At 41.1% G+C, this 14,302-nt stretch overlaps 1 protein-coding gene across 1 annotated transcript in view; it reads left to right on the top strand.

Moving 5' to 3' along the window:
- LOC109910787 (V-type proton ATPase subunit S1-like) overlaps window positions 1-14,302 on the top strand; it is a 43,025-nt gene that overhangs the window by 8,498 nt on the left and 20,225 nt on the right. The window contains exons 2-3 of the mRNA XM_048607830.1: window positions 3,009-3,135; window positions 3,233-3,301. Of these exons, the coding sequence (XP_048463787.1) occupies window positions 3,009-3,135; window positions 3,233-3,301 (196 nt within the window). The remainder of the gene's footprint in view (window positions 1-3,008; window positions 3,136-3,232; window positions 3,302-14,302) is intronic.

The raw sequence follows: 14,302 nt of genomic DNA on the forward strand, positions 1-14,302 counted from the left end.
TGAGTATAGGTAAAAGGCCAGAGGGAGGGAAAGTGTTGGAGGTGAGTGAAGGGATCTGTGGCATAGGGAGAGGACACTTGTCCAAAGAAATGGGCATGGAAGTGAAGGCGACAGAAGAAGAGTTGAACATCATGTCATGCCTGAAATTCATTAAGGTGACAGAGGGATAAAAATGAGACCTTTGCTGAATGCAGAATGTTCAGCATCAGAGTGCGGAAGGTCAGAAGAGATAGTAAGTACCCAATGAGAGGAGAAGGGATAGAGTCAGAATGAAGGGAAGGGGGCAGGAGGAAAGTTTCAGAAGGGTGTGGGTATCTCTAAGTTGTTGAAGCTTGTGTTCATTAATGCCTGAAAGGAATAGAACAGGTTTCTTTTTAGAACATTGAACAAACTGGAAAATGAAGTGGAACTGGGGGCAGGACAGTTCTGAGATAGTGTGAGGCAGTGCTGATGGAGAGAGAGAGGTCAACAGTGTGCATATGGCAGTGCATGGCACTGGGTGTGGATCTCAGGATGTGGCAAGAACAGCTGTCTGAGGAGCATTGTACATCATGGAGATGCCTGTGATTCTGGGTGTAATTCAGGGCTGAAACTGAGCTGGAGGTAGTCACTGATGAATGTGATGTAACTTTGGTAGTGAGTTTTGGCAAATACCTTGTCAAACACCAGGAGTGACTACGAAAGTAATGACGGTGAACAAGACGAAAAATTAGAATGGAGATCCTGTCGGAGAGAGGAACAGTACTTCAAGATGGGCAGACCTGGAAGAGCTGTAGCAGTGAGTTAAACAGTGAAATAAAACAAAGAACTGTGGATGCCAGAAATGTGAAACAAAAACAGAAGTTTGCTGGAGAAACTCAGCAGGTCTAGCAGCAGCAACTGCAAAGAAGGGGCACTGAACTCGAAATGTTAACTCTGCTTTCTCTCCATAAATTATATTTAGATGGTTTGATCCTTTGATTAGAATAATTAAAAAGAAGAATGATTGGTATAAGCTTGGAGCTTTCCTGGATTCCCAATTATTGACTCTGAATTATTATGGGATATTTGTGCATTCTGCTTATGTTGATAATGTTGGCAGAAAATTTGAGTATAAGTGAACATTGACAAAATAGTGCATTATTAAGCATAATTTTATGCATTGCTTCCTGATTACACTCCAACAACTATTTCTATTTCCATAAATATGTTTTGGGGAATGTTTAAGATACCAATTACAGTGCAGAGGAGACTTTTCCATATATTCACTGCATATGAATGGACTCAATTCCACACGTTTAATATAATTTTTAAAATGGCATTAAAATCACACAACCCACGTAATTCCATGGTACCTTCATTTGTTCCAATGATAAGTTTTTGGAAGATGAGAACAGTCACAGGCCACTCACTTCTTTGAGCGTGCTCCATTAGTCATTTTTAAAAATATCATTCATGGGATATGGGTATCACTGGCGGGGCCAGAATCTATTGCCCATACCTAGTTACCCTTGAGAAAATACTGGTATTTTGCCTTCCTGAATCACTGCAGTCCATGTGCTGTACATTGACTAACGAAGATGTTAGGAAGTTCCGGGATTTTGACCCAATGACACTGAAGAAACAGAGACATGTTTCCAAGTCAGGGTAGTGAGTAGCTGGGAGGGGAACTTGTATTCCATGTGTTCCATGTATCTGATGCCTTTGTCCTTCTAGATGGAAGTAGTTGTGAGCTTGGAAGCTACTGTTTGAAGGGCTTTAGTGAAATTCTTGAAGATAGCACACACTGCCATTACTAAGCATCAGTGATAGAGGGAGATAATGTTTATAGATGTGGTGCCAATCATGTGGTCTGCTTTGTTCTGGATGGTGTCAAGCTTCTTGAGAGTTGTTAGAGCTGCACCCATCCAGGCAAGTGGGGAGTATTCCATCACACTCCTGACTTGTACCTTTTAGATGGAAGCCAGGCTTTGGGGCCAGAAGCTGAGTTAATCGCTGCAGGATTTCTAGCTTCAGACCTGCTGTTGTAGCCACAGTATTTATATGTCTGGTCCAGTTCAATTTCTGGTCAATGGTAACCCTCAGGATGTTGTCAAAATCAGAAATCACACAACACCAGGTTATAGTCCAACAGGTTTATTTGAAATCACTAGCTTGTGGAGCGCTGCTATTTCACCAGGTGAAGTCCACCCCAGTCCAAAGCCAGCACTTCCATGCACTGGGATGTTGATAGAATTAGATGATGGCTGCTTTGTACCTGAACTCCTAAGCTCTGTAAAGCTGTATAACTCTGTTTAATGCTGTTATCTTTTTAAGAGATAAATGTCATGGGTTGTGTATGGGTGTTCTTAGGCCTCCTGAAGAATAGAAGTAAATTCTAGCAACTATAAGCCAAACCTCTGCATAAAGCATGTACAAAGCAAATACTGATCCTAACGAACCAAGTTCACTTTGACAAGCAGGTTTTATAAAAAGAAAGATTCATTTATATAGCCCTTTACTTGTCCACTGGATACCTCAAAGTACTTTACAGGTAATAGATTACTTCTGATATGTAGTCATTGGAATAGAATAGCAAATATGATTATAAGATAAACAACAGTTTAACATTTCTGGTGGGGTTTTATTAGGTTTTAGCAAAGCAAAAAGGGACTGAAGGACAAACGCTGGAAATTGTCCTGTGTATTAAAATTTATAGACAAATACCAAGACCTTGGTATAATTTCAACACTGTAGCATTTTAATATTGTCAAGGGAACAGTTATACTTCAAGACAGTTTCTTCAAGTTCAAATCAAATTCTAGAAATCTAATGTAGTTGTAATTCTAAAAAAAAACCAAGAAGAACTTTAAATAAATGATGTACAAGGTACATGCATTTGATTTTACAATTAAAAAATAATATTTTGTGTAATAGCTGAACAAAACATGCAAATGTCTTCAATTTTCTGTGAACTAAGTAATGTTTATATTTTATTGTGTCTGCATGTGAATACTCACACAAGCCCACCTTTTGTGATTCACCTTCAGCTCCTTAAAGAATATGAAAAGTGCAACGTATGAAGGACAAATCATTAAAATCCATGAGCTGCAAACATTCTTGAAACCAATTTTTAAACAGGATTCTCAGAATATCATTCTCTTTTTACAGAATGAGGTTGGTAATAGCTATTTTTTATGATCAATAGTAATGTATCAATTTTTGTTGAATGAATTCTGAAATTTATGCCTAAATTTTACCATTTGTACCTCAGCTTAGTGTCGAAGACTTCACATGTTATGGTCCTGATTATGGAAACAAAGAAATATTTTACAATATCCAGGTAAATACAACTAAATAACAGAGTTTCATGCTGTGTATGAATGTGAAAAAGTATAAATGAAATCTCTGATTGCATTCCATGCTTTTGATTCAACACTTGCAACCTGTTAGACAAAGAAGCAAAGTTATTTTCTGTCTTTCTAAGAAACTCTATTAAGTTTAATTAAGGTGTGACTGCATTTAGACAAAACATAAAGAAAGAAATTAAGAAAATACATTCTTATACCACCTTCCATGGCCTTGGGATTGAGATGACCCAGATCGTAAGGAAAGCCTGTATTTACTTTTTGTCTGATGCCCCTTTAAGAATTAGCATAGGCTGGTGAGTATTGGTTAGTTGGTTTCCTGATTAAGCTATTATTGGGTTTCAAGAAATGATAAAAAGACCTGAGGTTGCCATGGAGATGAACAGTTAAGAAGCAAAGGATAAATACAAGATTAAGAGCAATGTGGTTGGATTAGCCCAAATTTTCAGTGTGGCAATTCTAAACACACAGATGATTTGTGCAAAGTGGAACAAGCAAGGTCCTCTTGAAATAGATCTATTTTATGCTTTGCAGTCTTTGCACAGTTTGTTGTGTTCAAGCAGAGCTCTGAGAATAGACCAGGGTCTGTGTTATTGTGAGAGTAGGAAAGTAGAAAGAACAGCAGACAAGAAGATATTGTTATTTGGACAAGATCTGTTGCCACTGTTTCCAGAGTCCCACCAGATTCTTTAAAAGGGATGAAGAAGTTAGTCTCTGGTGATGCTGTGTTAACTGAACTGTTGTGACCCATGTCAGAAATGGTACATAGATGTGTGCCATGTCAATCTTGATCATGTCACAGTAAATGGCTTTTCATTGGCAGGGGAATTGAGTTTAAGAGCTGCGAGGTTATGCTGCAGCTCTATAAAACCCTAATTAGACCACACTTGGAATATTGTGTTCAGTTCTGGTCACCTCATTATAGGAAAGATGTGGAAGCTTTAGAGAGGGTGCAGAGGAGATTTACCAGGTTGCTGCCTGGACTGGAGGACAGGTCTTATGAGGAAAGGTTGAGGGAGATAGGGCTTTTTTCATTGGAGCAAAGAAGGATGAGAGGTGACTTGATAGAGGTGTACAAGATGATGACAGGTGTAGATAGAGTAGACAGCTAGAGACTTTTTCCCAGGGCAGAAATGACTATTACGAGGGGGCATAATTTTAAGGTGATTGGAGGAAGGTATAGGGGAGATGTCAGAGGTAGGTTCTTTACACAGAGAGTAGTGGGTGTGTGGAATGCGCTGCCGGCAGTGGTAGTGGAGTCAGATATCTTAGGGACATTTAAGCAACTCTTGGATAGGCACATGGATGATAGTATAATGTAGGGTATGCAGGGTAGTTTGATCTTAGTAGGATAATAGGTCTGCACAACATCGTGGGCCGAAGGGCCTGTACTGTGCTATACTGTTCTATGTTCTAAATTTGCTGGAATATGTCTACTGGTTAATGTAACTGAAAAGCCAAAACTGTTGAGTGGGAAATGAGAGATTCAACATAGCAGAGGATGAGTTGGAATGACTGTGAAATTTTACAAGATTCCACATTTGTGTGGCAAATAATGTGAGCGCTTATAACCACACAAGACGTTTCTTTGTTGCATCGAATATTTGAGGTGAAATTGACCTTCTTGTTTGAAATATACTTATAGAGTTGTAGGATCATACAGTCATACATCACAGAAACAGACCCTTCAGTCCGACTCATCCATTCAACCAAGTTTCCCAAACTGAATAAAAAACCAAAAGAACTGTGGATGCTGTTAATCAGGAACAAAAACAGAAGTTGCTGGAAAAGCTGAGAGGTCTGGCAGCATCTGTAAAGAAAAGATTTTCTTCACAGATACTGCCAGACCTGCTTAGCTTTTCCAGCAACTTCTGTTTTGTTTTTCTCAAACTAAACTAGTCCCATTTGCCTGCATTTGGCCTGTATCCCTCCAAACCTTACCTATTCATGTACCTGTCAAAATGTCTTTGAGATGTTGTAACTGTACTTGCATCTATCAGTTCCTCTGGCAGTTCATTCCAGATACCTCTCCAGTATCCTCTGTGTGAAAAAGTTGCCCCTCAGGTCCATTTTAAATCTTTCTCCTTTCATCTTATAAATATGCCGACTAGTTTAGAACTCCCCTACCCCAGCGAAAAGGCCTTGGCTATTCACCTTATCCATGCCCTTCACGATCCTATAAACCTCTATAACATAACCCCTCAGCCTCTGACACTCCAGGGACAGCCTGTCCTTATAACTTAAACCGTCCAGTCCCGGTAACATCCTTGTAAATCTTTTCTGCACATTCTCCAATTTAATAACATCATCAGTTAATGAATGAATAGATTATGTTGATAAGTTGATTTGCTGCCTTAAAATTTTAAAAATTGAACTCTAGCCCACTAATTTTCTTTCCATTGGATTTGTGGGATTTCCTTTTTCAAAATTATCGGTCTGCAAGGAATTGCAATAGATGCTCAACGTACTTTACAGACAATTAGGTATTTTTGATGTCTCGAGCTGATCATAATTTTTACATTTCAACCTCCCAATAAAAATGACTAGATGATGGTTGGAATCATCCCAACACTAGACAACGTGGCATTGGAAGTAAAGTTTGATAAATAGGGTGAGATATGCAGTAAGGAGATTCTCAACATTGAGGGCAAAATGTCCCACTTTCCAAGCCAGTCTTGAACAGTGAGACATGTATCTCAGTCCTGAACAGTGGGAGGCCTGTTTGCATCCATAGCATACACTAGTGTGCCATTATCAGTTACTCTTGCCTCAATGATATACAGTTTCCCATTCTCCCTCCCAGAGGATGGAAACTAAACAGCGTCAATTCCTGACGTGAAAGCCCAAAGCACTCACTTGGTGACTCCGGCTTGCCACTTGCTCCTCCAGCCCTCCACCATGGGCACTAGTCACCAACATCTCAGAGCATGATCTGTGTGTAGCAACCATACACAGCCCTATCTGTCTATGAACTTTGGCACTGGACATGTGTCAGCCTTACCATAGCTTCATGGCGCATCTCCGAGCCACATACAATACGATTCTGCAGCTTAATGTTGCACTGTGGACAGCACTGGCATCTTTCATTGTAATATCTTGCCAGGACACTTTGCTCACAGATACAGGTATCCAACTGTTGGTTTCGACTTGAAAGCACCTCAAGGCTCCTCTCTTGCTCTCTTAGCGCACACCATAAAACCATATGACATAGGGATTGAATTAGGCCATTTGGCCCATCAAATCTTCTTCCTAATTCAATGATGGCTGATATGTTTCTCAACCCCATTCCCCTGCCTTCTCTCTGTAATCCTTAATCCTCTTACCAATCAAGACCCTATTTATAAGGTTGTTGACTTGCTTACCAAGTTGATGGGTTGTAGTTCAGACGTTTCGTCACCGTGCTAGGTAACATCATCAGTAAAGCCTCTGATGAACCTTCGCAAGAACCTTAAAGACCCTATCTATCTCTGTCTTAAATACACTCAAAGACTTGGCCTCCACAACCCTGTGTGACAATGAGTTCCAAAGACTAACCACCCTCTGGCTAACAAAATTCCTCCTCATCTCAGTTCTAAAGGGTTGTCCCTTCATTCTTAGGTGGTACCCTTGGGTTTTAGTCTCTCCTACTAGTGAAAACATCTTCTCCATGTCCAGTCTATCCAGGCCTCTCAGTATTCTCTAAGTTTCTGTCAGATTCCTGCTTGTTTCCTTCTCAGCTCCATCGAGTACAGACCCAGAGTCGTCAACTGCTCCTCATATGACAAGTCCTTCATTCCAGGTTCATTCTAGTAAACCTCCTCTGGACCCCCTACAACACCAGCAAATCCTTCCTTAGATATAGGGACAAGAGCTGCTCACAATATTCCAAATATGGTCTGACCAGAACCTTATACAGCCTTAGCTGTGCATTCCTGCTTTTATATAGTAGCCCTCTTGAAATGAATGCTAACATTACAATTGACTTCCTAACTGCCAACTAAACCTGCAGACTAACCTTAATTCCCAAGTCCTTTCGTGCTTCGGATTTCCAAAGTCTTTCCTCATTTAGAAAACAGTCTACACCTCTATTCTTCCTATCAAAATGCATAAGCTCACACGTTTCCACATTGCATTTCATCTGTTACTTCTTTATCCACTCCTAGCCTGTCCAAGTCATGCTGCAGCCTTCCCACTTCCTCAACTCTCCCTGTCCCTCCACCTATCTTTGTATCATCTGCAAATTTAGCAACAATGCCCTCAATTCCTTTGTCCAGATTGTTAATGTTTCGTGTGAATAGTTGTGGTCTCAACACTGACCCCTGTGGAATTCCACTAATCACCAACTGGTATCCTGAAAAATATCCCTTTATCCCCAGGCTTTCTGCTTTCTGACAGTCAGCCAACTGTCTATCCATGCCAGTACCTTGCCCTAACACCATGGGCTCTTAGCTCACTTAACAGCCTCTTACATGACACCTTGTCAAAGGCATTTGAGAAATAGATCACATCCACTGGCTCTCCTTTGACTAACTTGCTCATTACCTCCTCAAAGAATTCAAACAGATTTGTCAAGCATGACATCCCCTTGATGACAGCATGCTGACCTCATCACAATTTGCCATGCATTTTTACCACTTACTCTGTAATCTCATCTTTAATAATGAACTATAAATCTTGCCAATGATCAAGGTCAGGCTAGCCAGCCTATAGTCTCCCATCTTCTGCCCCCCTCCCTTCTGAAACAGGTGTGTCATATTAGCCATTTTCCATCCTCTGGGACCCTCTCTAACTCCAGTGATTCCTGAAAGATCACCATCAATGCCTCTACAATCTCCTCAGCTGTGTTATACAATATTCTGGGGTGTAGTCCATCTGATTTATCGGACTTCAAACCTTTCAGCTTCCCCAGCACCTTCTCCTTGGCAATGGTCCCTGCACTCACCTCTGCTGCCTGAGTCTCTTGAAGTTCTGGTATATTGCTGGTGTCTTCTACTGTGAAAACATGTGCAAAGTACCAATTCTTCCGCCATTTCTTTTTTCCCTATTACGACTTCTCCAGCTTCATTTTACAGAGATCCAATGACCACTCTTGCCTCTCTCTTATTTTTTAGATATCGAAAAAAATCTCTTACAATCTTCTTTTATATTACTAGCTAGCTTATCTCATTTCATCTTGTCCCCTTATTGCTTTTTTAGTTATCCTCTGCTGGATTTTAAAAGCTTCCCAATCCTCTGGCTTCCAATTAACCTTCACTCTATTGTATGCTTTCTCTTTTATGCTGTCTCTGACTTCCCTTTTGAGCCACAGTTGCCTTATCCTCCCCTTAGTATGTTTCTGGGATGAATTTCTGCTGTGCCTCCCGAATTATCCCCCCAAAACTCCTACAATTAATGTTCTGCTGTCTTCCCTGCCACACTCCCCTTCTAATCAATTCTGGCCAGATTCTCCATCATGTCTTTGTAGTTACCATTCCTCTATTGTAATACCGTTACATCTGATTCCAGCTTCTCCCTCTCAAACTGCAAGGTGAACTCTATCATTTTATTGGCACTGCTGCCTAGGGGTTCCTTCACCTTCAGCTCCCTTAAAATTGCTGCCTCTTTATACATCATTAAAAACAGAATTGCCTGTTCCCTAGTGGGGTCTACCACAAGCTGCTCCAAATAAAACCATCTCATAGACATTCCACAAATTCTTTTTTCTTGAGATCCACTACCAACCCAATTTTCCCAGTCCACATGCATGTTGAAATCCCCCCTGATTATTTGTAATCATGCTGAGTTATGTCAATAGTCAGTGGCTTACACAGCAAATGCAATGAATGTGCATCAACCAAATGATCATGTCACAAAGTCAAAGAGGAATAGCCCTCAATCAAGTCCAGGGAGACAGCCTTCAGTCAGGGGTTCACAGCAAAATAAGTCAAGCCAGCATCCAGTATCAGTTCAGAGGCTTGGGCACAGTCATTCAGTCTCTTGGAGCAGTTTCAGAGTTTATATTCTCCACAGTTTAGGGCGTGAGCCATGGTTAGTCTGGCAGGACCACTGAAACCGATCCCAGGCATCATGGTAAATCAGGTAGGGGAGCTACGCGGAGATCAGTCAGGGGTCTGGTCACTCATCAGTTGGGGCTACCCATTCAAGTAGATCAAGGGGTTGGACTATGGGACCAATGGATCCAGCTGCGGCAGGGATTATTTTCACTGTTGCTGTGGTGTAACAAAGGTGCAAAGAGATTGAGGAGATGCACCAGCAAGCCCAGAACCAGCAGTTACTGTCAATGGCTGCCAAATGATCTCCACATGAAAAGATTACAGCTGAAGGTCCCTTCAGGATGCAGAGGAGGTACAGGAGGCTCAGAGCCTATTGTCCTCAATGACATTTCCTCACAATGACTGAGGTGCAGCGTTGCTGCAGACTGAAGATGTTCTGGGACATTATCACAGAACTGTGCCAATTGCTGGTGCAAGCCCTGGGCATACATGAGTGGTTGGTGGTCCTATGCCTGTGGCTATCAAGGTGACAGTTGCACTAAACTTATACAAGTGTTTCCAAGGAGCCACTGTGGACCTTTGGGAGATCTTATAACCCTGGATACACAATGTATCAAGGCTGTTACTGATGCAATTTGTGTCGGATCAGATGCACTTTATCTCATTTCCCTGTAATAAGATCAATGTTGCAGCCCAGACAGTAGGCCTTGCTAACATAGCTGGCTTCCCCAGGTGTAAGCTGTTTTAGAACATACACACATTGTGTTGAGAGCACCATATCATATTGCAACATGAACAAAAAAGGATTCCATTAATTGGAAATTATCCGTGATGAACAGTACCACATCTGAGAAGTCTGCACCAGGTACCTTGGGAGCTGCCATGATGCCAATACATTTGGAAACTCTCATATTCTTGATTCATTTCAAGAACTGGTTACTGAGAGATGAGGGCTACTCTTTGCAACCATGACTAATGGCTTCTTTATGCAAACCCTGACTGAGGCCAAGTGTAGGTACAATGCAGGTCATTCTGATCACTAAGCCATTATATTGTAGCAGACAATAGGTCTGCTGAAGATGAGTTTCCTGATGCTTGGATCTGGGGTTGCCTTGTAGTACACTGCAGCCTCATAATCCTAGCATGACTGGACCAGGCAAAGTCAGGAGGTGGCAACAGTCTTCCAAGGAGGAAGATAGGGACATTGAGCAGGAGGACCATCACTTCCGCGTAATAGGACACAGTAGTGTCAAGTGTAACAAGCCAGGCAGATTTCAGAAGACATCCGATTCCAGTAATCGAGAGCTGAGTTTGATGAGCACCCATTGACCGTAAATTTGTTGCTTTCAAAAGTGCTCCCTGTCTCTTCCCAGAGGGAATTATAGCTTAAGTTTGTTTATTGTTCACTTTTGCTGGATATAAGCAAAGATTTCAAAATCAGATATAAGTTTTGTCTTAAATTTGACAAATATGCAAAGATTTTGTTACTGAAATGTAAGTATTTTACATTTTCAAATGCATATGTTGGAATATGTGCATTGCAGTTTAGGTTTTTCATCCAGATATTCTCAAGCAAGTTCACCAATGAGATTAGTTTGCGTAAACTCCTGTCCTTAATTTGAAACTTATATACAGATATGTCATTAGCAGTCATGACTAATATGCCTCAGGACTAAAAGAGCGTAATGCATTGAGATGTTTCAAACCAGAAGTATCATGTCACTACCATATTCTTCCATTCAGTCTGTAGTAGTTAGGAAAATGCCTTGGATCTGAAATTCCACAAATTTCTTTTGAACTGTCATGATAACTTCAACAGGTGATTAATGGAATCAAAGAAACTGCATTAGTAACACTTGTTATTGCTGTGCATGTTTCTGAGACTCTAACCAATGTTAATGCAGGTGATTGAGAGAATTGGTTGGAAATTCAGGCCTTACCTTGTCAAAATATACTGGTCAGACTAAAACAGTAAGCTGGATTTATTTATAAGAATTCTACGTAAATAGATAACAAAGTGTTCAGAGACAAAAATTGTCTCTGATACAAACAGAACAGAACTGAAGCAATTGCCAACAGTAAGAAGGACTTGTAATGTTGAACTTTTAATTTTATTTCTTTATTTTTCTACTTTATGCCTAAGATTTTGCACCTCGGTACCTTTGTACCTAAGATGGCGCTGAGAATGGTGACTTTGTACACTTTTCACTCTACTCCTGCATCCCTGTACTTGAGTACATGTGACAATAAAACCTAATTCTAATGGACTAAAACACATTTTTAAAATATTTGTTCTTGGGATGCGAGCATTGCTGGCCAACATTTATTGCCTGCTTTTAATTGCCCTTAAGAACGTGTTGATATGCTACTTACTTGAATTGCTGCAGTCCATGTGATGTAGGAACCTCCACAATACTGTTGTGGGGAAATTCCAGGATTTTGTCTCAGTGACAGTAAAGAAGGTGCAATATGGTTTCTGGTAAGGCTGGTGTGTATCTGCATGTGATGGTTTCTCCTGCATTTCACATTTTACGCTTTAAGGCTACAGGAATATTGTCTGATGATATGACAATTGAAATTAACTGTTGTTATCTTACTTGAACATAGTTGTGTCTTTAGGCTGTTCTCCTAGTCCATCTTTGATTCTCTTCCTTACCCTACCATCTGTTGTCTTCCAGACAACTGCAAACAGCTTAGATCTCCCAGTCACTGATTTCCTGTATTCTCTCATTTGACAACAATTCTCCTCTCCAAACTGACTCTTGAACTTCTTTATTTGCCTACCTGATGCCTTTGGTTATATCTTTTGACCGTAAATACTTCCTTCTCACATTATACTTTTTCCAAAACTACACCTCATTTTGTTATGATGATTAGTGTTTCAAGTTCCAAACACATGTATGCAACTGATTCTGTTCAGTTGTTGCCTGTGAAGATGCACCACAATGTTTTGAGAGTCAACAGGTATTTAGGAAGAGTGTTGTAGCCAATAGTGAAATGAAGGTTGTGGAAGTTGGTCAAGTTACTAGAGTTGAAGGAATAAAAAATTCTTGGTTGTGTGTAGATCTGAAGAATGTTACAGAGGCAGCAAAGGGCAAGGCCAGGAAGGAATTTTGAGATGGAAGTCTTGGTGGACAGGGAGCCCATATTGTTGAGTGCGCACAAATGGAAAAGGTGAATGGGATTTGGTACATGTTAGGACAAAGGAACAGAGTTTTGGATAAGACAAAATTTATGAATGATGTAAGATAGAAGATTTACAGGGAGGTTTTTTTTAATAATCCAGGACTGTGCTCATGCTGTTTCTGAAAGGAAGGCAATATTTCTGGTCCGCTTTCTTAACAGTACCCCAAATTACTTCACAGCTAATGAAGAAGAATTGAAGAGAATGTTGTGATGCAGTGAAATAGAGGAACTATTTGCACACAGCAAAATCTCCTAACAAGCAGGCAGCTAAATGTGCATGTATTTGTTTTTGGTGGTGTTGTTTGATGGAGAAATGTTAGACAGGATACTTGGGGCATCTCCCCTGGTCTCTTTAGATACTGTGTTGTTATCTTCCATGTCCCCCTCAGAGAACAGGCGAGTCTTGATTTAATTTCGTATTCTGAGGAATCGCAGCCCAGTTTTCCACCATGTTGCACATGTCACAGACACCGTCCAATGGACTGAAAAAGTGGCAAATGTGATCGAAAATCTGAAGTCCCACCCCTGACATAATATTTCCTACTTTCATGGGGCAGGATTAAAGTGGGGTAGAGGGGTGCTGAATTTTGTGTGTGTTTGCTGAGTCTGCTGGCTATTTAAATCGTCAGCTGCCTGCTCTTTAGTGGCATCCGTTTAGTGTAAAGCCGAGAGAGTGCAGATTAGAACTACTTAGAGTAGGCCTGAGCCCTCTGAATTTGTCTGAATAGCCAGGGGACCCCTTTGGAGAGAACTTTGATGCTTCTTCTGATTTAGTTCTGAGATACCTTTGGGAGAGATCAAGGGTCCTTTTGTGGTGGAAAGAGTACATTTGGAGGAGATAAGTTGTCCTTTGGGAGTGTTATAAGTGAACATAAATATGCAGGAAAAATACACAAACTTATTTCTGACTATATGATTGGAATTGACTATAGATCCATCAAATCAACTATCAAAACTGTCAGAGGGCCATGTCATAGGGGAGCTGTCAAAGGGAGCTGTCAGAAGTGTCAAAGGTCACTGTCAAAAGTGTCAATTCAATTAAAAGAGTTGCCCTTTAAATCTTTGAGAAAGTGTTTAAAAAATGATTCACCCCATACATTGACAGAGAACTGAGGGTTTCCAATGACTAGGTCGTTGTTGCATTACTGGTTAGAAGAGTGGCTTAACAGAGAGGCTGTAAAGAGCCATGAGGTGGGTTGAGGGTCAAATCTGAATGCAGGGGCTATAAATGACCGTGGAGGGTGGGTAGAAGAGCATAGCTTGACACCAGAGTGTATAAAGCGCTATAAGGTTGGGCAGATGGTATGAGAAAGGTATGGGTAAGGCCTGAGGTTTGTATAGGGGCTGGACACAGGAGAAGACGAAGGCCAAAGGGATATGTTATCGTTTATTTTTATATCATGGACACTACGCTAGATTCCTGAGACAGGCTTTTGGGACAGCCTGCCTCATACCTGGCAGCGTCCGCATTTCTTCCTGAGTTGCCTGACCTGCCTTCTCAGTTGGTTTATGTGCTCCTCAGACTGAAAATCAGAAGTGCTGGCTGCTGTTTTGAAATAACAAGGTGCAGGGCTGGATGAACACAGCAGGCCAAGCAGCATCATAGGAGCAGAGAGGCTGACGTTTCGGGCCTAGACCCTTCATCAGAAAAGGGGGAGGGGAAGGGTGTTTTGAAATAAATAGGGAGAGAGTGGGAGGCGGATAGAAGAGGGATAGAGGAGAGGATAGGTGGAGAGAAAACAAACAGGTCGAAGAGGCGGGGATGGAGCCCGGAAAGGTGAGTGTAGGTAGGGGGTTAGGAAGGGGATAGGTCAGTCC

The sequence above is a fragment of the Rhincodon typus genome, chromosome 18 (genome assembly GCF_021869965.1).
Source record: "Rhincodon typus isolate 14 chromosome 18, sRhiTyp1.1, whole genome shotgun sequence".
NCBI lineage: Eukaryota > Metazoa > Chordata > Chondrichthyes > Orectolobiformes > Rhincodontidae > Rhincodon > Rhincodon typus.